The sequence below is a fragment of the Prionailurus viverrinus genome, chromosome C1 (assembly GCF_022837055.1).
Source record: "Prionailurus viverrinus isolate Anna chromosome C1, UM_Priviv_1.0, whole genome shotgun sequence".
In the NCBI taxonomy this organism is placed as follows: Eukaryota; Metazoa; Chordata; class Mammalia; order Carnivora; family Felidae; genus Prionailurus; species Prionailurus viverrinus.
Genome location: NC_062568.1, coordinates 190,615,907 through 190,637,466, shown reverse-complemented (window position 1 = coordinate 190,637,466; position 21,560 = coordinate 190,615,907). Strand labels below are relative to the sequence as shown.

At 55.5% G+C, this 21,560-nt stretch overlaps 1 protein-coding gene and 1 pseudogene across 1 annotated transcript; both read left to right on the top strand.

Moving 5' to 3' along the window:
• The first annotated feature begins 1,397 nt into the window (after nt 1-1,397).
• Nucleotides 1,398-1,820, top strand: LOC125173237 (60S ribosomal protein L27-like; annotated as a pseudogene).
• A 10,085-nt stretch (nt 1,821-11,905) lies between these two features.
• On the top strand, nt 11,906-18,832 carry HCRTR1 (hypocretin receptor 1). The gene is made up of 7 exons (XM_047872440.1): nt 11,906-12,110; nt 12,346-12,524; nt 13,753-13,996; nt 14,426-14,541; nt 15,683-15,909; nt 16,706-16,827; nt 18,532-18,832. The coding sequence occupies exons 1-7, from the start codon at nt 11,906-11,908 to the stop codon at nt 18,720-18,722; spliced, it is 1,284 nt and encodes a 427-aa protein (XP_047728396.1). The 3' UTR covers nt 18,723-18,832.
• Nucleotides 18,833-21,560: the final 2,728 nt, after the last annotated feature.

Genomic DNA, 21,560 nt, shown 5'->3' with positions numbered 1-21,560 from the left:
ATGTGATTGTAGGATTTTTTATGTCTTTGAATCTGTTAATGTTGAGCCTTAAAATAATAATTTTCTAATGTTGAAATTATTCTTGCATTCCTGGAATAAACCCAACTTGGTCCTTATGCATTTTTAAATATATTGCTGTATTTAGTTTGACAACCTTCTTTTTAGGATGTTTGAATCTATGTCCAGAATTCACTGATCTAAGATCTTCTGGTCTGAAACTTCCTAGTCTCGGTTTAATATTAAGTTTTTACTAGCTGCACAAAACACAATGGGTAATTTTCACTCTTTTTCTACTTTTTAGAGCAATTTGGAGAAGATATGGACTGTCTGCTCTCTGAACATGTACCTGAGCCCAAGATACTTGATTGTTCTATCCACATGCCACTAAGAGTGGCCAGGAGAGGCATGGCTGAGCCTGTGAGCCACTCCCTGTGAAAGGAAGGCTCAACCTGCTTCCCCAGGCAGTGATGGAGGCTCAGTTAACAGCCCTCGCCCTAAGCTAAGGCCTTTACAGCCATCACTTTACATCACCAATAACAAAAGTGATACTTTGCCTTCCATAATTACTCTTTTACTTCATTTCCTGGCATGTCGGAAACAAGCCAAGGAGGAGAGGCACTATTGAAAGGAGACCTCTTTGGAGGGCCTTGGCAGGAATGCAAAGAAAGCTCAGGCAATGGATTAACGGGTAACCGACATGATTATTAATTAAGGAAACATTTCCCGAAGTATGGTACATGCACCATTGCTGTGAATGCTGTTTGGTGGTAAATAAAACTTTTGTTATTTTTTTAATGTTTATTTATTTTCGAGAGAGAGACAGAGTGACAGAGTATGAGTGAGGGAGGGGCAGAGAGAGAGGGAGACACAGAATCCAAAGCGGGCTCCAGTCTCTGAGCTGTCAACACAGAGCCCAACGCAGGGCTCGAACTCACGAGCCATGAGATCATAACCTGAGCCAAAGTCAGATGTTTAACTGACTGAGCCACCCAGGTGCCCCTAAACTTCTGTTGTCTTAAGAACTGGGTGTATAGGGGGCATCTGGCTGTTAAGCAACCGACTTCAGGTCAGGTAATCATCTCCTGGTTCATGAGTTCGAGTCCCGCATGGGGCTCTGTGCTGACAGCTCAGAGCCTGGAGCTTGCTTCGGATTCTAAGTCTCCCTCTCTCTGCACCTCCCCCACTCACACTCTGTCTCTAAAAAAAAAAAAACACACATTAAAAAAACCTAGGAATATAGGTTAGAAAATACAACTATATAATTACAAACAACAAGAGATACAACTCTAACATGAAACATGCAATTTGATAGGTATAACTAGCAGAGTCAGTTTAAGCAAAAGTCATACCATAAGTAAATATTCTGTCTGCCGTTGGCTTGAGTGGCTGGTGTTGAGATGGGCAAGTTTGTGTAACCTGAAAACGTTGGGCTGGTCCTGGCTGGACGCTACTCCAGTCATCACGAAGAACATTGGTGACGGCACCTCAGACCGTCCCTACAGCCACACTCTGGTGGCTGGAATTGCCCGTGATCCCTGCAAAGTGACAGCTGCCATGAGCAAGAAGAAAATCACCAAGAGGCCGAAGATCGAGTGTTCTGTGAAAGTTTAGAACTACAGTCACCTCACGCCCACAAGGTACTCTGTGGCTATCCCCTTGGACAAAACTGCCATCAACAAGGATGTCTTCAGAGACCCTGCTCTTAAATGCAAAGCCTGACAAGAGACCAAGGTCAAGGAAGAGAGGCACGAGAGGTACAAGGAGAGGAGACGTACAAGACCAGCAGGGACAAATGGTTCTTCCAGAAGCTGCAGTTTTAGATCTGTTTCATTTCAGCCATTAAAAATACCAAAAAAAGAGAGAGTAAATATTAATACAGGCAGTAAGAAGATATGGCAAAAATAGAGATGCTGTTATGAGAATCACCAAAATTAGAAAATAAACCAAAGAAAGGCCTGTTTAACGAATAACAAGCCAGCCTCGGCCACCAACAATCCCCTGCAAACACATACACATCAGGAACATACAGAGAGGGGGTAGATTAAACAGTGAGAGAGAACTCCTTTCTAAAGAAATTGAGCAATCTTTTTCAAATGGACCAGAATTCCTATTCAGAGTGTTGGCGATCTAGAATAAATCCCTCCTTATGTTGGCCCGGGGTGAGAACCTGGGTGCCGGCTTGCCTGTCTGCCTCCTTTCCACATGCCCTAAAGCGAAGCCTGTGGGTTGATGTCCCCACTCAGTAAGAGTAAGGACAAATTTAAAACCTTTTTCAGACATGCAAAGCTTCAGAAGACTTTCCTTCCATGCACCCCCCTTTAAAAATGTTATTTGAAGATATCCTCCAGCAAAACAGAGGTAAACACCAAGTAAGAGGTAACAGATTCACCAAACAGTAGAATTTACCCACAAGTGCAACGAATAGAAATACCAGAGGTCCATAAAGCCATCAGTCAAAATTAGAACAGGAAGTCCGGGTTTGGAGGAAAAAGTCTTTAAGAAGAAAATGGGCTTCATTCAACAAATAATGTAATTAAGACGCTGGAAGATTTTAGTGACCTGATTAAAAAGGCATATGTTTCTTTTCTCCAGAAGAAAAGAGAAAAGCAATTAGAAATTCCAGGAGAACAAAAACTCGTAGAAGAAAGTCGTGGTCCAGATATGAAGTGAATTAAAATATAGCATGACTTTGAGTATCGGAGGGAGTATAGGAAAATACATTTGAACTTGAAGCCTGGAGCATTTCCCTTCAAGCAGCATTTAAATCATAAGATTACCGTTCCTTCCTTCTGGGTCCCCGGATGCTAGTTAGCTCTGCAGAGAATAATGTTTACATAATCACAATATTTTTTATTTTTTTTTTTAAATTTTTTTTCAACGTTTTTTATTTATTTTTGGGACAGAGAGAGACAGAGCATGAACGGGGGAGGGGCAGAGAAAGAGGGAGACACAGAATCGGAAACAGGCTCCAGGCTCCGAGCCATCAGCCCAGAGCCCGACGCGGGGCTCGAACTCCCGGACCGCGAGATCGTGACCTGGCTGAAGTCGGACGCTTAACCGACGGCGCCACCCAGGCGCCCCTACAATATTTTTTAAAAACACTTTGTTGATTTTCAATTTCTGAAATTCAGAGACAGACAACACACAAAACCAGAACATTTTAATTATGGATACAGAACTAGATGCAAATGTAGTGGTTTAGCAAGAAGATTTAGGAGGAGGGAGGGCAGGTGTGATAAAGGATGTCTCATCTTACACAGTGGGGAGTCAAGAGATATTTCATGAAATGAATGGCCTAAGAAAGAAAAGCTGGAAAATGCGTATCCAACTGAGCTCTGGAGGGAAGTTACCTTTCTAAACTTCTCATCTTTCATAGCTGGGCATGGTGCCAGGCACTGTGAGTTCAGTAACCAGCTCCCCTCCTTCCCTTCACAGAACCCCTGCGTTTCCCTGGACACGTGGCTATCCAGAGAAACAGGATCTTTCCCAGGCTTCCTTGCAGCTACCTGGGATCAGGTGACCAAATTCAGACCAACTGGATGCAAACAGAACTGATGTGGCTGTCCATTAGCTGGAATACGGATGTGATTGGCCATCTCTGACCCAGGCCAAGAGTTTTGGTGTAAATAATAATAGCTAACACTTAGACATATTCTAACTATGTTTTCTAACAGGTCTTTTTTTTTTTTGTAATTAAAGTTTTTTTTTAATGTTTATTTATTTTTGAGAGAGAGAGAGACAGAGCGGGAGCAGGGAAAGGGCAGAGAATCCAAAGCAGGGTCCAGACTCTGAGCTGTCAGCACAGAGCCCAACATGGGGCTTGAACGCACAAACCAGGAGATCATGATCTGAGCTGAAGTCGGATGCTTAACCAACTGAGCCACCCAGGCACCCCCTAGTCATGGTGGTTTTCTAGGTGCTTTAACCTAATGAGGATGTGTATTCATCACCTTATAGCTGCTGTAACAAAATACCACACACTTGGTGGTTCAGAACAACACAGATTTTTTTCCCTTACAGATCTGGAGTTCTGAAGTTTAAAATCAAAGTGTCGTCTAAACTGCTTCTTTCTGGAGACTCAGGGGAGAATTTGTTCCCTTGTCTTTTCAGCTTCTAGTGGGTCACCTGCCTTCCTTGGCTCCCAAGTCCTTTCTCCTGTCACTATGGCCTCTCATTTCCATCCTCGCATCTCCTATTACGATTTCCATTTCCTGCCCCCTTCCTTTAAGGACCCTCGTGATTGCATAGGGCCCACCAGAGCAGTCCGGGATAATATCCCCAACTCGAGAGTCTTAATCACTTCTGCCAAGTTTGTTTTTTGTTTTGTGTTTGTTTTTGTTTTGGTTTGTTTTGCCGTATAACATAACATTCACAATTTCTAGGGATTATGGCATAGACATCTTTGGCAAAACATTATGCTCCCTCCCTCAGATTCGTAGATAGTATCCCCATTTTATGGATGGAGAAACCCAAGCACAAAGAAATTAAGTGGCACGCTCAGGGTGACACAGCAGCTCAGCAGTGGCAGACCCGTCACTTAAACCTGGACAGTCTGGCACCAGAACCTGTGCTCATGACCGTGACAACACTTCTACCCTGGCCATATTCTGGCTTCCCGAAGACTGCAGAACCCGTCTAGCCGGCGCTGGATGGCCTGCGGAGAAAAAAGAAACTTCCATTTCCTAAGGCACTGTCATTTGGGAGTCTTCGTTACAGGGGCTGTATTCTAATACCAGAGTCAATAGCTACTGTAGATAATTGAAGGTAATGATTTTCCTTGATCTCATTCCTAGTGATTTGAGCCTATGATGAGAAAAATGGGCTTTGTATTCATTGCAAATGTGTTTAAGTTGGAGGGCCCGGATGTGGATCAATTCACATCACAACCTTGCTTCAGGGACCCTGCTGCCTTTGGGATGGAGCCCAAGCCCCTCAGCCTAGATTCAGGTCAGCTTTTCTTTCATTCATCTTTCTGTTTCTTGCTGCTCTTCTTTTAGGGAGGACCCTTGGACCCCACTGGCATTGACAGTGGACCCAGAACAGACCTTTGGCCGTGTCTACCCCTCACTTTTGCTCATCTTACTCCGTCTCCCTGGAATCCCATCTTTCTTTCTCTCCCCCTCCTTTTTTTTTTTTAAATGTTTATTTTTGAGAGAGAGAGAGAGCAGGGGAGGGGCAGAAAGAGACAGACACAGAATCCGAAGCAGGCTCCAGGCTCTGTGCTGTCAGCACAGAACCTGACGCGGGGCTCGAACTCACAAGCTGTGAGGTCATGCTCACCGACTGAGCCACCCAGGCACCCCTTCCTCTCCCCGTCCCACTCAGCATGTCCTACTCAAAGCCCATCTGTGAACTCCTAGTCAGCCCTCAAGACCCAGCCCAAGTTGCCTCTGGAATATTTTTCTGTTTATCTTGGTCGTTCTCCTGTTAAAGATTTTCCCCAAATGTCTGGCAGTTCAGATCATGGTTAAACAAAACAAAACAAAACAACTCAGTCTACACACACACACACACACACACACACACACATATGTACACACACCCTCCCAGAAAGATCAGGCTTCTCCTTTTCTTTTCCTTGTGCGTTCCTGGGTCAAAATAACCACATCAGCACACGTTTACCATGATCCTTGTTTGTAACTAATATTATTTATAACTTTAGGATTTAAGATCACTAGTAGGCTCCTGCACCAATATGTGACTCAAAATAAAAGCAATACCAAATGACAAGATAGCCATAAGGACATCTGACAAAACCCTGATTTTTCCCATGATGACCACTCTGATTTTTTTTTTAATATTAAATTATTAAAAAAAAATTTTTTTAACATTTATTTACTGTTGAGAGCCAGAGAGAGACAGAGTGCGAGCAGGGGAGGGGCAGAGAGAGAGGGAGACCCAGAATCCAAAGCGGGCTCCAGGCTCTGAGCTGTCAGCACAAAGCCTGACACGGGGCTCGAACCCATGAACCTCAAGATCATGACCTGAGCCACAGTCGGACGCTTAACCAACTGAGCCACCCAGGTGCCCCGATATTAAATTATTTTTAGATACTGTGTGTATGGAAGTATGAGTCTCTGTCTCGCCCGGCCACGGCTGCTCTGCCCCCTGCCTGTCCGCAGTGAATCCTTACGTGACTCTATACGGAAAACCTTCCTGTTTTTGCCCTTAGAACCCGTGAAACGAGGCCCAGAGAAGCAGCATTAGTTTCCTGGGGCTGCTATAACAGATTACTGCCAACCGAGCGGCTTAAAACAACATAGCTTTTTTTCTTGCCACATTTCTTTCTGGGGGCAAGAAGTCCAAATTGGGTCTAATGGGGCTAAAAGTAAGGGCTGAATTCCTTCTGGAGGCTCTAGGGGAGAATCTGTTCCCTGCCTTTGCCAGCTTCCAGAGGCCGCCCGCCTTCCTCGGCTTGCGGCCCCTCCCAGCGCTATCACCCCAACCTCTGTTCTGTCACCACATCTGCTCCTTCTAACCCTCCCGCCTCCTATTACAAGGACACCCGTTATTCTATTGGGCCCACCTGGATAACCCAGGCTAATTTCCCCATCTCAAGATCCTGAATTTAGTCCCATCTGGAAAGTCCCTTTTGCCTTGTAATGTGTCACAGGTGCCTGGGATCAGGATGCGGACATCTCTGGGGGCCGCTACCCAGCCTGTCACAGAAGCGAAGTGACTAGTCCCGGATCACACGGCAGTAAGCAGCAGAACTAGGAGTCTGACCCAAGTCTTTCTGGCCCAGCCCCTTCCGTCTTTGCCCCTGCCCTAGCCTGAAGATGCTCTGTAGCTTGTGAAGTCACCACGGATGCCTGGCTCTGGGTGGGCCTTGGGGCCCCTGCTCTCTCAGTGGATGTCCACCCCCTTCGAGCCACCCAAACCCTGAAGGAGGGCCAGCCCTTCCTGTGAAGAAGGGGCACAACTGAGCATCTGGCCTGGAGACATGAGGTCCCTGGGTCCTTCCCGTTGGCATGGCGCTTTGCCAGGAGCTCCCAGGGCCCGGTGCTGTTGGGCCCGAGGACCGAACCCCACAGCCTCCTCAGTGGCCTGCCGGGCTCAGCGCTCAGAATCCCCCACTTGGGACCCACGGCCCCGCCCCTGCTGGCCCACCCCTCATCCCTGCACACACCTCTGCCTGTTTTCTGATTTCTGGTCTCCTAAGAGGCACCTCTGCCCTGCCCTGAGTGTTCCCATGCACAACCCAGGCCTGTGGCAGCATCAGCAAGTCGAAAACCCAATTACATTCCGATTATTCTAGTCCTAGCCCGACAGAGGTTACTGTAAGTCACGCTGGAATTGAGAGGGACGGGGAGGCAGACCTGGGGCCGGTGCCCAGGGATAGCACTTAAAGATGGATGTGACAGGGACCTGTGGCTCAGAGGTTCGGGATTAGATCAACAAGGCCGGGGATGGCTGGTTCCAGGAAAGAGGTCATGTGGCCACCAGTTTGACAGACAGCTCAGGCAAAGCAAAGGCTTCAGGCCGCTCCTTCCTGGTCAGAGCGGGTGCCAGGGCTGAGTGCCCAGCCTGGAGATGGAGGGCATGAGGTCCCTGGATGCCTCCCCTGGGCACTGGTGCTTGGCCAGGAGTTGCCAGAGGCCAGTGCTATTGGGCCCGAGGACCAAAGCACCACAGCCCCTTGTGGGTCCTCCAGAGCGTCACTGGCCCCTCTGGGTATCGCAGGATTTTCTCTGAGCATCTGCCCAGGGGTCTCTCCCTCGTGCCCACCTCTGCAAACAACTGGCCTCTCTCCTCAGGCCATGGCTGAGGGAGCCAGACTCCAGAGGGACCTGGGGGCTCAAAGCCTCCTCCCTGACCAGGGTCTGATAGGGAGAAATATTGCTGCCTGGGGGGTAGAAGGAACCACTCCTGATCCTTCCTCCTGGAGAGCAGCCGTCTCTGGGGTCCCCAAGGATGAACAGAGGATTGGCCTTTGGGATCCCTTTTAAGGGGAGCTGAGACTGGCTCTGTGAAGCTGAATTCTCAGCCACGAGTCCTTCCCCACGCCGACATGTGCACCCCATGTATAATGGTTTGGGGCACCTGGGGAGCCCCGTGCTCACTCCAGCCCAGGGGGTACGGGAGGTCCCGGACTATGGCATCCCAAGCTCTGGGCTGGGCTCTAAGCCTGGGCCGTGCTGGACTCCGCTGGGGCCCACTGCCTGGGTGGGTGTCTGCGTGGGTCTCTACCTGTCGCATTACCAGCTGCACCTTGTCGTTTGCTGCAGCTGGTGCTTGAGTGTCCCCGCACGATCTGGCTCCCACCCCACGCCGTAGCCCCTCCCCAGTCCTTCCACAGCAAGCAATCACAGCTCTAGATGGGCGGGGGGCGGGGGTGGGTAGCGTGGGGGACGAGATGAGTCATCGCTGTGGGGGCAGACATACCAAGCCCCACAAACACACAGTCGCGGTGCTGCGGACACAAAGGCATGCGCACACTCACGTTCCCACGCTCAGAGGGGCACATGCCGGGAGGCCCGTGCTCCTCAGAGCCACAACTGCACATTCAGACACACAGAGAGACAGACACCCCCTACACACACACACACACACACACACACACACACACACATTCCTTATGGACACAACCGCACAAAGCGAAGCCCCATACAGACACATCCCACCCAGGTGACCCCCACGTCACCACCCTAGAGCCTGTTCTCCACTCACGCACACACTCAGAGACACAAACACACACACAGTCACATGTTAGGTTCTTCAGACATACACTCACAGCCCCAACTTCTAAATACAGAAACACACACACACGTACACAGGTGCATACGCAGTCACGCACACACACACACACACACACACACACACGCGTGTGCACTCGCACCAGGCACTTCTGTCTCGAGTCCCCTCATCCATTCCCCTGCCTCTGCCAGCACCCCAGGAAGGCAGGACAGAGCTCCAGAACCATAGGGACGCTATGACCCGGCACCCATCCTGCCCAGGGACAGTGCTGTGCCATGGGGTCAGCTTCACTTCTCCTCCTGTTCTGGGGAGGTGAAGGTCACTGACCTGTCCCCTGTGTTCCTCCAGCTCCCCTCTCACACACTCTGGGCCCTAATGGTCCATCTCTAGGGCCTCTGAGAAAGGACTTTGGCTGCCACAGGGAAGATGGAGGTTACATCTCAGGAATCACCTCCAGGGAGCAAAGGAGTGTGAGTCTCCTAAGGTGACAGAGAATGGTGGGATCTGATGTGTTAGAAAGGTCCTGTCCTGAGGCAGGCACAGCCAAGGTGGCTGCCTGATGCCCGGGGGGGTCACTCGTGGCCTACCTGTGGTTCCTGAAACGCCCAACCTCCATACCTTTGCACCTGCTGTTTCCTCTACCTGGAACCCTCTCTGGGGCCACCACAATCCCCCTCGCAAGGCTACCTTCTCATTTTTCAGGTCCCCGTGTTCTCGCTCCAGGAAGTCTGTCCTGATGCCCTGGCTGAAGCAGTCTGTCCTTCTGGGTCTCCTCACAGCAATCCTCGTGCGATAGCATATTTGCTGGCTTGGGAGCCTCCCACCCCCAGCCCGCCTGGGCGCCTCTGTCCGGCAAGGAGGTGGGTAAACCCAGAGAGAATCACAGGCCTGAACCCCACCTCTGCCTCTGCTGTGTGGCCTCGAGCAAGCCACTGAACCCAGTGAGTCCAGTGTCCTCATCCGGAAAATGGGGACAATAGCAACCACCTCCCCGGATTGGCCTGAAGAATGAGTGAGATCACGCATGGCGGGGCCTATGCAAGTGGCAGCTGTGTTTTTCTAGCTCATTGGCTGGCACACAGCTTAGTACGTGTTTGTTGAATTAGTCAGCCCCTCTGGCTTCCCTCTTCCTGCCCCCACCTACCATCCATCCATCTTGGGAGGGGGTTAAAGTAGGTACCAAGGAAAAGGATGGAGGGGGGCAGATAGAACGGGGCGGGGGGGGGGGCGCGCTGCAAGATGGACGAGGAGGGCGCTCACTGCAGCAGCTGCAGCCGGAGCCTGGCCGCGGGGGCGGTGCAGGCACCGGCTCTCACTCCTGTGACCCACCTGTGCCATCATCCTCGTGAGCTAGGTGAGGCCGCGAGGAGAGTTGGCGCTGGGACCCCCCCTCCTCCGCGCTGTGGCCCTCCGAAGCTGCCCAGGGCCCGCCAGCACACAGTAGGTGCGCTCTGAACGCCCAGGGACCGGAGGCGTAAATGCCGACTGAACGCGAACGTATGAATGAACGGACGGACGCGTGAATGGAGGTGGGATGGAAGCAAGAAGTGGCAGACGAGGAGGAACGAGCGTCTCCCCCGCCCTCCCAGTCTCGGGCTGAGCGACGTGAAGCCGAGACCGGCTGGGGGCTCCCCTCCCCGCCGGCCCCTCCCGCCCGGCCGCCCCCCCCCCCCGACTCCCCGCGGCGCGCAGCCCGGCGGAGCCCGCGCCCAGCCAGAGCCCGCGTTGGAGCCGCGGCTCGCGCCCAGCAGAGCGAGCCCAGGCAGCGCAGCCTTGGGAGGGGGCTTCCCCGGACCCCTCCCCCGGCCCGGGCCCCTGGAGCCCGACCTTCCGGGCAGGGAGGCGGAGTCCCCGGTGCAAAGTCCGGGGACCAGCAGCCGAGGACGCCAGGGTCCCGGAGCCAACAGGTGCGGGGCTTGGGGGATCCCCAGGCCCGGGGTGGGGGTTCCAAAGGACCCTCGGCGGGAGCCAGGAGTCTCGGGGCAAAACCTGGGTGCTGGGAGGCGGGGTCCCCAGTAGGCAGTGCCCTCCTCCCGGCAGGCTTCTGCAGAACCCCTAGCGCCCTCGCTCCCCCACCTACTCCCCGCAGCCTCCCACAGCGCCCGAGGTGCAGGGAGGTCCCGCTGAGGGAGTGGGCTCGCCGGCGCTGGGAGAGGGTACGAAGGAGCCCCCCTCGCCCTCCCCCCAGCGGTCACCGGGGCCCGGCAACCCTCCCACACACGTCCGGGGTCGTCCCTGCCCAGCCTTGGGAAGGAGGGGTCTGAGCGAAAGAGGAGGGGCGGGGAGCGAGGCCCGATTTATGAATGGAGAGAGCGGCCTGCGCGCCGGCCCAGCGACCCCTGGCGGCCGTCGGGGCGCATCGCGGCCCCGGGGGTCTGAGGGGCCTGGCAGCTGAGCCTGGGGCTCTTCTCTGGCTTCCGGGGAGGTGGTCGGTTCCTCCCTACACCTCTCCCGTGTGTGTGTGTGTGTGTGTGTGTGTGTGTGTGTGTGTGTGTATCCTAGCCGAGAGGGTCCAGGTCTGGCGGGCGGGGGGCGGGCCCTGGGTCTCTAACGCGTCCCTTGACCATTTTTTCAACCAAAAAATTCAGGCCTGTGAACTGACTCAGGAGAGAACATTTGCCATCGAGATGGGTTCCCCTCACAAATCTATGGTGTTTGGTGGATTCAGACAGACCTGGCATAGTAGTTTGGTGACCTTGAGCAAGGGGCTCAACCCCTCTGAGCTGCTTCTGCAAAGCAGGGTTCTCTAATGGTAGCCCCAGGCGACCCTGAAGCCGGCTCTCCCCACCCCCCCTCAGTGGGTAAAGCCCTAGACATGCATTAGACCTCACTACGCCTCACCGTGGCCCTGTGAGGCAGGTGATTATTACTCCTTTGGATAGATGGGGAAACCGAGGCTGAAAAGGGCGACGTAAGTTACCCAAGAGCAACTTGCATGAAATTGAGATGCGAGCCACATCTGTCTTTCTCCATCTATTTCGGGCTCACTGTAACCTAACAGCACTGTGAGAATTAAGAGGGAGCTTATATGCTAATTGCCTGGCACACTCCTAATGTTCTTTCTTCTTTCCTCCCCTCCTTTCTTCAGGAGGTTTGGGGCTGGGACCCCAGAGACCTAGGTGCAAGGGAAGTGGGCTGAGGCCAGGCCAGGGCTCCCCTCCCTCTGCAGAGCCCAGGATGCCCCTCGGCTGCAGCAGCTTCTGAGCTCATGGAGCCCTCAGCCACCCCAGGGGCCCAGACGGGGACCCCCACTGGTGGTGGGGAACCGTCACCGTCACCGGTGCCTCCTGACTACGAAGACGAGTTCCTGCGCTATCTGTGGCGCGATTATCTGTACCCGAAGCAGTACGAGTGGGTCCTCATCGCTGCCTACGTGGCTGTGTTCCTTGTGGCCCTGGTGGGCAACACGCTGGGTAGGTGTTGAGGTTCCTGTGGTGCTGCGCATTTCCCTTGGGGACTGGAAGGGGTCCTAGGCCTACTTCTCTCTCTCCCCCTCCCCTACCTTCCCTTGGCTGGGTAGTGTGGGAGATGGTTTGGGTAGTGTGGGGGGGGGGGGTTGGTGGGGGAGAGACACTGGCTAGGATGGGCGTGGCTCTGCCCCTGGCTTCACCTCCTCCTCTTCTTCCCACCTCCCCACCTGCCCTGCAGTCTGCCTGGCCGTGTGGAGGAACCACCACATGAGGACGGTCACCAACTACTTCATTGTCAACCTGTCCCTGGCTGACGTGCTGGTGACAGCCATCTGCCTGCCAGCCAGCCTGCTGGTGGACATCACTGAGTCCTGGCTCTTCGGTCATGCCCTCTGCAAGGTCATCCCCTATCTCCAGGTGAGCTCTGCCCGGGTGCTGCTTGTCACCCCTCTGTCATCCCAAGTCCAGAAACCACGGCCTTGCCTAGACCTCAGTGACCCTCAGACTTGCCTTTCAGACAGGACACGGTGGCTCGGTTCCTCTGCACTGTCATTCTCTATTATCAGCGGGGACAGGCCATGAGGCCTGACACTTGAGGACACAGACACAGCCCCACATACTCCCCCTGCAGAGATCCCCTCCTGGTCACACCCGCAGACCCCCCCACACACACACCCATGTGTGGACACATGTACAGTCACCTCCAGGCGCCTGGGACACAGTGGAGGAAAGAGGCACAAGCCCGTGGTGACAGACGCAGATGCACGCTGAGCCTGTTCTTTGATTTCAAGGGGGCTGGTTTGTGGGGGTCGCTGGAAAGTATCCCCCCTCCCCTACCATCCCTGGCCAGGGCCTTCCCTCCCCCAGAGGTGGGAATCAGGATGTCCAGATGGGGCTGGTGGGGTGGAAAGAGGGCTGACCAGAGGCCAGAATGGCCCCTCAGCTGCACCCCTCGACCCTCTCCTCATACCCCAGAGCACAGGGGGGGTGCTCTCCTGGAGGCAGTGCCCACCTTCACCTCTGGCCTAGGCTTGTGTCTGCCTCCCAGGATGAGGCTCTTTCCTAACGGCCCGGGGAAGGGATGGCCTCCTGGGCAGAGAGAAATGCCTCTCGGATTTCCGTCGTTTTCAGGTCTTCCGCTCAATGGATTAATCCTGGCAACCCTGAGAATAAAGACAGGGTGGGTGTCGGGGGGGGGGGGAGCGGTGAGGACATTCACCTCAGGCAAATTATTTAACCTTTCTGTGCCTCAGTGTCATCATCTGTGACACGGGGGTGCGAGTACACATCACGGGGTTGTGGCGAGGATAAAGAGAACAGTGGCACGGAGTAGTTTCCATGAGCCCAAGTTATTATTCATCGTCGAGGAGCACCCAGTAGGGGCCAGGTCTCGACCTGGACGTTTTCCATCCATGATTTCATGGATTCTCATAAGAATCCCTCCAGGTGGATGACTTGGTCCCGTCCTGCAGATGAGGCTCAGGGAGGGTGAGTGATCTACCCACATGCGCCCAGCCAGTGAGTGGTGCGGTCAGGATGCGCACCACCCCTGGCTGCCTGGTATTTCGGGGCTTGGAGCCCCGTCCCTCACCCCACGTCTGTGGGTGGCCCCCCAGAAGGCTGACGTCCTATCCCCATGGGGCAGGCCGTGTCTGTGTCGGTGGCAGTGCTGACTCTCAGCTTCATCGCCCTGGACCGCTGGTATGCCATCTGCCACCCGCTGTTGTTCAAGAGCACCGCCCGGCGTGCCCGTGGCTCCATCCTGGGTATCTGGGCTGTGTCACTGGCTGTCATGGTGCCCCAGGCCGCCGTCATGGAATGCCGCAGCGTGCTCCCCGAGCTAGCCAACCGCACCCGGCTCTTCTCGGTCTGTGATGAACACTGGGCAGGTAACGGCGGGAGCCTTGAGCAGGCATCGCTGAAGTGGGCGCCTCTGGGGCACATACCCCTAGGGCAGGTGTCTGTCCGTGTACTTCTGGGGTGGGCTCCCCCAGGGTGGGTGTCTCCCAAAAGGACACCCTGGAGTAGCCTTCTACCGGCTACCCTCCCAGGGTGGGTATAACCCCTTCACGGATGCCATAGAACAGCCACCTACCAGGGTGGGTACCTCCTCGAGTCTAGACATCTGCTAGGAGTCCCTCCAGAATGGACATCCCCAGGCCGGGCAGCTGCGGGGTCTCTCTGCCACGGTGTCTGTATCAGGCCCTGCCACTTGCTTGGGCTCCATGGCTCTAGTTGGGGGAGGGTGGCATTGCTAAGCACGACAATCTGGACGCTCCCACGGTGGGTCCAGCCCTTTTATCTCTCGACCCCTACAGATGACCTCTATCCCAAGATCTACCACAGTTGCTTCTTCATTGTCACCTACCTGGCCCCGCTGGGCCTCATGGCCATGGCCTATTTCCAGATCTTCCGCAAGCTCTGGGGCCGCCAGGTGAGGCCCACTCTGGTGTCACTGTCCCGGCTGGGAGGGGACGGGGGTACTGGTCTAAGGGAATAGACAGTCCTGTGCTTTCAGAACATGCCATCCTGGCTGCAACCAGAGACAGGCAAGGCCTAGGGACATGGCAAGGTCAAGGCCGAAGTGCTAGTGCCTCCCCTGGAACCGGCTAGTGACTAATATCAGTTTCAGTATCTAATAGCTAATCATCGTTCTAGTAGCAGGAATGTCTTCACAACCATCTCAACTGACCAACAGTTCTGTCTGGGGTGGAGTGTGGGGGAGAGAATTGCTCAGAAGTTCCTGGCACCAGCAGGACCAAGTTCTGGGTCCCGTGCTTGGGCAATGAGAGGATACAGACCAGAACGTGACCAGCCCGCAGTCTGCCAGCACTTAACCATCCACCCCTAACAGCTCCCCAGTCAGGATGGCGAGAGTCACTGTGCTCATCTAATGGATGAGAAAACTGAGGCTCAGAGAAGGAAAGCGAGTCGATCGAGGAAGGTCACGTAACTCGCGGGTGGCTGAGCTGGCCCTAGACCCCCAGTTTCCTGAGCTGTAGCCCCGCGCCCCTCTGGTGGGGGGTGATCTAGGTGTCCAGTGGTGTGAGACTTCAAGGATATCTATGGCTGCTCCGGGAGCCTGCAACGCTCGTAGGCTTCCAGGCACTGACCTAGGCAGGGACTGTGCTCTGAGGTCCAGGCCATTCCGAGCTGCCCACCTGCTCACCCCTTGCCCAGGCCTCCCCACAGTCAGGCACAGGCCAGGGGGAGGCACAACTCACCCCCCGCCCTTACCCCCACAACAGGAGCTGATGATCTAGAGTCTTCTGCCTCTCTGAGTTTCAGTTGCGTCATTTTTAACTAAGGGCCAGTGACACCTTCCCAGAAGGCACGTTGTGGGTGGGCTCACAATGAACTAATGGAAAGTGAAAGTGCATTGTTCACCCTCCAGTCCGGAGTGTCAGTCTTCGTCGTGAATATTAGGTTTCTTCGCATGGCGGCAAGAGCGTTTGTTCCCTTCGCCCACCTGCACCCTGCCCCAGGGTCCACCCCGGGGGGCGGGACCCAGCAAAGGGGAAGGACCCTCCCCGGGAGCTCCGCCCACCACCACCATCTCTGTGTGTGCTGGACAGATCCCTGGCACCACCTCGGCCCTGGTGAGGAACTGGAAGCGGCCCTCAGACCAGTCGGAGGACCAGGGACAGGGCCCCAGCACAGAGCCCCCGCCTCGGGCCCGGGCCTTCCTGGCCGAGGTGAAGCAGGTGCGAGCTCGCAGGAAGACGGCCAAGATGCTGATGGTGGTGCTGCTGGTGTTTGCCCTCTGCTACCTGCCCATCAGTGTCCTCAATGTCCTCAAGAGGTGAGAGCACAAGGGGGGGTGGGTGTGGGCCCGGAGGAAGGGGCTCTCTCTGCTTTGCAGGAAGACCGGCTCGGGCACTCACCCACGGTGTGGCCTTGGGGTGGGTCATCTCTCTTCTCCGAGCCTCCGAACCTCAAGTTCTCATCTGTATAACGTGAATAATAACAGTCCTGGCCTGCCAGGGCTATTGTGAAGATTCTTCCGTCTAGTCACCCAGCCATCTGATCGCAGGGGCTGGGAACAGTGACCACAGGACAAAGTCCCTGCCCTCGTGGAGGCTACATCTAGCGGGAGAGAGAAATAAGTCTCTATTGTACTGGCAGGCAGTGAGACTACTATGAAGACAAATAAAATAGGGAAAGAGGAGAGCGATGGTGACAGGAGTTGGTGCGGTTGTGTGTGTGTGTGTGTGTGTGTGTGTTTTAAGATACGATCTTTAAAAAAAAAAAAGCTCATCTGAGGAAATGACATCTGGCAGAGATCTGAAGGAAGGGAGAGACCGAGGGACGAGGCCCCACAGGCGTCTGGAGGGACAGGGCTCGAAGCGGAGGGAAGACGGGGCTTGGCACGTGAGGGGCCGCAGGGTGCAGGGAAGAAGCGCGGGCTGCTTGTCAGGAGCCGATCTCAGTGTGAGTTTGTGCTTGGCGGCTTCCGGGCTGTGTGACCTTGGGCAAATCACTTTCCCTTTCTGAGCCTTGGTTTTCCTGTCTTTTAGATGAGGGTAGCGGCTCCTGCCCCACCTGCACACATGCACACACATCTACCCCATTTCTGACTGTGGTCCCCTCGGCCCTAGGGTGTTTGGGATGTTCCGCCAAGCCAGTGACCGAGAGGCCGTCTACGCCTGCTTCACCTTCTCCCACTGGCTGGTCTATGCCAACAGCGCAGCCAATCCCATCATCTACAACTTCCTCAGTGGTGAGTGGGCTGGGGAGGCGGGGCGACCGAGGGTGGCAGCGGTGCCCAGGACAACAGGCTGCCAACCCCCAATCCAGGCTGAATAAAGGGATGGCCCCTAATCCCTCCTGGGGATCGTCGTGAGCTTGCTCTGGGAACCCGCATCAGGAAAAGACACGGCCCTGCCCAGGAGCCCTGGTCTGAGTGGAAGGCGGGCCTCACTCCCACCGGCGGCCCGGATCCAGTTGTACAGATTATGCAGACCAGTGAGGGGGTGGGAAAGGCAGGGGCTAGGCCAGCTCACCTCCACCCCCGCCTCGTGCCTGCACAGCGGGACCTCCAGTCCGCCGGTCTGGCCAACACAGGCTCCAGAAGGAGCCAGGCCTGTGGGAAGAGGTGCCGGGAGTGCCTGCCTGGGAAGGTGACTGTGTAACCGAGTCATCGGGGGAAGGGAGGGTCACCAGCAGAGACGGCCCAGGGCCAGGAAAGGGTTTCCCTATGCCCAGCTAGACAGGTACAGGCAGAGTGGCCAGAATACAGAGGGGTTTTCCCTGGATCCACCTGCCCCCAAAACCAGCCATCTTGTCCCCTCTCTGGAAGTCCCCGCATCTCCACTCCCCCAGCCGTACCCCAGGCCACTCCCCTCTGCACCCCTCTCTGGGACCTCCGCACCCCTCGCTGGACCTCCCAGTCTCGGGATGGTAACACCTCCACCCTCGGACCCACCTGGGTTCAGCAGAAGAGTGGCTCACGAGACGTCTGGCCCCAGAACTAGGCCTAACAAACTGGTCCAGATGGCTGTTCAAGCCTGGGCACAAGTGATCTTTGAGAAAAGGTTGAAAGGCTGAAGAAGGAGGGGCCAGGGGTCTGTACCACAACCCTCATTGAGACTGAAGTAGTATTCCCGGAGCTCAGAGGGGAGAACAGAAGAGATAAGGGCTGCGGCAGAGGCGGCAGCAGACTTCTTGCTGGGCATTTCCTGTCTGGGTTGCATTAACTGAGCACCTACTGTGTGCCCAGCCCTCCACTGGGGCCCCACAGAAGCATGGTCAAGGAGGTTTCTGCTCCGGACATAATCTATTTCCCTGGTGTCCCTTGGCTGACCGACGTGGCTGTGGTAGTCCCTCCTTCCCTACTCTGTCCTCCCCTTGAAGCGAAGGGCTCTGGAATGAGAACCAGGCCTGAACTCTGGCTGGGTGACCTCGGGCAAGTCTCTGCACCTCTATGCAGCTCCCCTGTGAGGTGAGGATAAAAGCTGCCAGCCTCTCAGGGTGCTGGGATGAGAGGGGGGCGGGGGGGAAGCAGGGGTGCCCGGCACCGTGCTTTGTGCAGGCTGCTGCTGTTCTTTCCATCACCATGGGGCACAGGTAGGGAAAGCCTAGCCCCGGCTGGGGGGCCTGAGCCCCTCCACCTACTCACCAAGGAGGGCAGAGGTGGCCCCAGGCCCCTAAGCCAGACACCACGTTTTGAGCCCGGCTCAGAGCCAGAGCGCAGTCAAGGAATCAGATGAAAATTGCATTTCTCCTTGGGAACTGCTCCAGGGCCTCTGTCCTCACTCTCCCTGGCAGTGACGAGGTCGCCTTCGGGCTTTCTCCATCCCAGCTCTGCTCCGCCCTCCCGCCCCCTCACAGGCAGCTTGGCTGGAGCTGCGTGGGTGTCCCTGGGCCCAAGGCCCTTCCTGCTTCGTCCATCTCCTTATGGCTGTGTCTTCTGTCTCCAACCAAGGCAAATTCCGGGAGCAGTTTAAGGCCGCCTTCTCCTGCTGCCTGCCTGGCCTGGGTCCCTGCGGCTCTCCGAAGGCCCCCAGCCCCCGCTCCTCTGCCAGCCACAAGTCCTTTTCCTTGCACAGCCGGTGCTCCGTCTCCAAAGTCCCTGAGCACGTGGTGCTCACCAGTGTCACCACGGTGCTGCCCTGAGCGAGGGCTGCCCTGGTGGCGGCAGGGTGTGCAAGCCTTGGGCTTGCTCCTCTGGCTCCTGGGGGACCCACCTCCTCGTGGAGACTGCTGGATGCAGGGGGGAGGCTGGGGCTCCAGACCTGGTTTTCTGCCTGTTTAACTCTGGGCAAGTGACTTCCCTTCTCTGAGCCCTGTCTCCTAAGCAGGATTGATGGGAGGATTAAGCATGCTCGAGAAAGCGGAAAGCCTTTTGTAGATTGGGAAGTGTCATGGATAGGATTATCATATTCCTCTCGAGTGGCTGTGCCCCACGGTACCATCCATCCCCATCGTCCTTCCGCAGCCTGGCCTTCCTCCCAAAGATCCCCCTCCCACCCAATCACAGGCCTTCCCTGGAGTCTGCTGTAAGGGTCCCGGCAGGCATTCCCATCTGGCCGAGTGGCTCCGGCTAAAGCCCAGTTGTTCTGAGGCCCGTGCGAACTAATCTGGGTCCATCCAGCCTTCTCCCAGCGGGAACAGAGCCCCGTCCTCACCAGGCGCCCGGTGCACACTCCATAGACTGGACTCCGTTGGCTTTCTGGTGTGATAGAACACTCTCCATGTGGCCATTTGGCATGGAGGCCAGCAGCCTGAAGCAATTGTAATTAAAAGCCTGGCACTGAATGTTCCCTTTCCTTGTCATTGCACAAAATCTGTGCTGCCTAGGTGAGGAGAGAGAAGGTGGGGAAGCTTGGGGGAGGGGAGCAGACAGGCAGCACTGGAATGCTAGTATCTGCTGACCGCTCCCACCCCCCACCCCCAACACACTGGATCCCAGAGGGGCTCCTAGCCAGGATTCAGAGCGCACACGGTGCCGCCCCCTCAGGCGGTGCCAACCCTCCAATGCCCGGGACCCGGATCCTTGACACATCTGTCTGCTTCTGGGCCTGGCGGCCTCTGGGAGGTAAGGGAGATGGCGGCAGCAGTGTGCGGGGCGGGGAGCGGTGGGCAGACAGCAGGGTTCACAGACTGACTTACTGTTACCTTCCCCTTCTTGGAAATCGGGCTCGCATTTACTTTCTCTGAACTCACAGGATAAAAAGAGAAAGCCGCAGACATGCTCCGTCTGCCACCAGGATGATTAGAGGGCTGCCAGAGGCCCCGATCCCCGTTGCCAGAGCAGGAAGTGGAGTGCAGTCTGAAGCACCGCTCTGCTGAGAGGGTGGGAGGCATCTGGCAGGGGCCGGCTCGGCCGTGCGCACCACCGGCTCTGCTTAACTTGATTAATGGAGCTTCGGGCTCCCTCTGACCTCACCCGTCAAGAAATGGGGCGAAGGCCCGGTCCTGCCAGGGGCCCAGCCCGGGAATGCTTTCGCGCCCCTCCTCTTAGACATCGCGCTTTCCAAGAGCAGGTGGAAGGTATGGCCTAAGTATGTCATCCACCCCTTGGATGACTCACCAACCTGGCGCTCGTGGCCATTTTCACAGATGTGCGGTCATTGCCAGGCGGGACGGGCTGCCCTCTCCTTCCGCACTCCCGCTGGCCTCGGGATCCAAAGCTGTGTGTGGAGTTTCGTGTAGCCGGGCTCGGAGGTCCAGTGGGCAGAGTGAGGTGTGACGGCTGGACCCGAGCTCGGAACCACTTACCCACAGGGACCAACCCACGGGGACGAACCCAGGCCTGGGGCTCCTGGCCCTGGCCTAGCACAAGGCTGACACTATGATTGGCACCATTCTAGAGGCAGGTTTCAGTAGACACTTGGCTCAGTGGGAGCAAAGAAACAACAGAAGCTTCCCCTAATGCCCTCATTTCTACTCTACCCTGCTGGCTGAACTCAGTCCCCTGGTGGGCCCGAGGCCTCCCTTTGGGGGGATTCGGATGAGCTGGAGAAAATTCAGAGGACCAGGATACCCAGGTGAGCAGTGCTCAGGGAAGAGCTGCTGAAGCACCCGGGACCACCCAGCCCAGGGAACGAAGGCCCGGGGGACACATGGTGGCACGTTCCAGGTATCTAGAAGCTTGGCATGCAGAAAGGGGTGATACAGGTTCTGGGTGGCCCAAGACAGAAAACCATAGTCATGGGTGGTGTTTTCAAGGTGGCAGGATTTGGAATCCCATCAGGAAGAAGTGCTGCTTGTCGAAGAGGAAGCTTGTTTCCTGGAAGGGCACGGAGCTGTCCCCGGAGGATGGCAAGCAGAGGTGGGACTCAGGGTGGGGCAACAGGGAGATCTAGCCCCGGGTGGAGGCTGGTCTGGTGCCAGGATTCTAGCACATGGCAGCCCAGGGGACAACAGGGCTGAACTGGCTGAGCCCGGCAAACCTACTGGGCTCACTGAGCTGCTTCCCCCAAGCACCCAGTGCAGGGACAAGAGCTTTCTTATCTTCATCACCCAAAGCAAAAGGATTATCACACTGGTACCCATGATAAAGTCCCCTAACAAACCAGAATGTCTGGTGTCTTAGCTTTTGATTGAAATTCTGTCAGATCACTACAGACATTTGGTGTAGACTGGTTATCATGCTGATCTAAGGATCTAGCTGGCAAGCACAGATGTCTGTGCTTAATAAAAATGGGGGAAAGTTATGACTTAATAAATGCAGTTTGTCTGCAAGATAAAACTAAGGCTTGAGATAATGAAAAAGCCATGCTGTGAAAAGTTTAGGGCGGCTGCCCGTAGCCTACCACGCCAGCCCTAAAACCGTTATCAAACACAGCTGGCTTCTTGAAGTGAACCCGGCCAGTCCCTACATTTCAACTTCACCCTGGCAAATGGCACCAGCCCCACGTGGGCCATGTCCCCCCGAGACACTTCTTTCCGCATGGTGTGGTCTACGCTATGTACTTACATACGCGGTGAACGAGGAAGAGACGAGTGGCC

What these genes read in the sequence shown, in the direction of transcription:
- HCRTR1 (XM_047872440.1), top strand. Translation starts at nt 11,906, where the DNA reads ATGGAGCCCTCAGCCACCCCAGGGGCCCAGACGGGGACCCCCACTGGT. An exon ending in AGGTCATCCCCTATCTCCAG is followed by an intron (nt 12,525 to 13,752) that starts GTGAGCTCTGCC and finishes CCCATGGGGCAG; the next exon opens with GCCGTGTCTGTGTCGGTGGC. An exon ending in GCAAGCTCTGGGGCCGCCAG is followed by an intron (nt 14,542 to 15,682) that starts GTGAGGCCCACT and finishes TGTGCTGGACAG; the next exon opens with ATCCCTGGCACCACCTCGGC.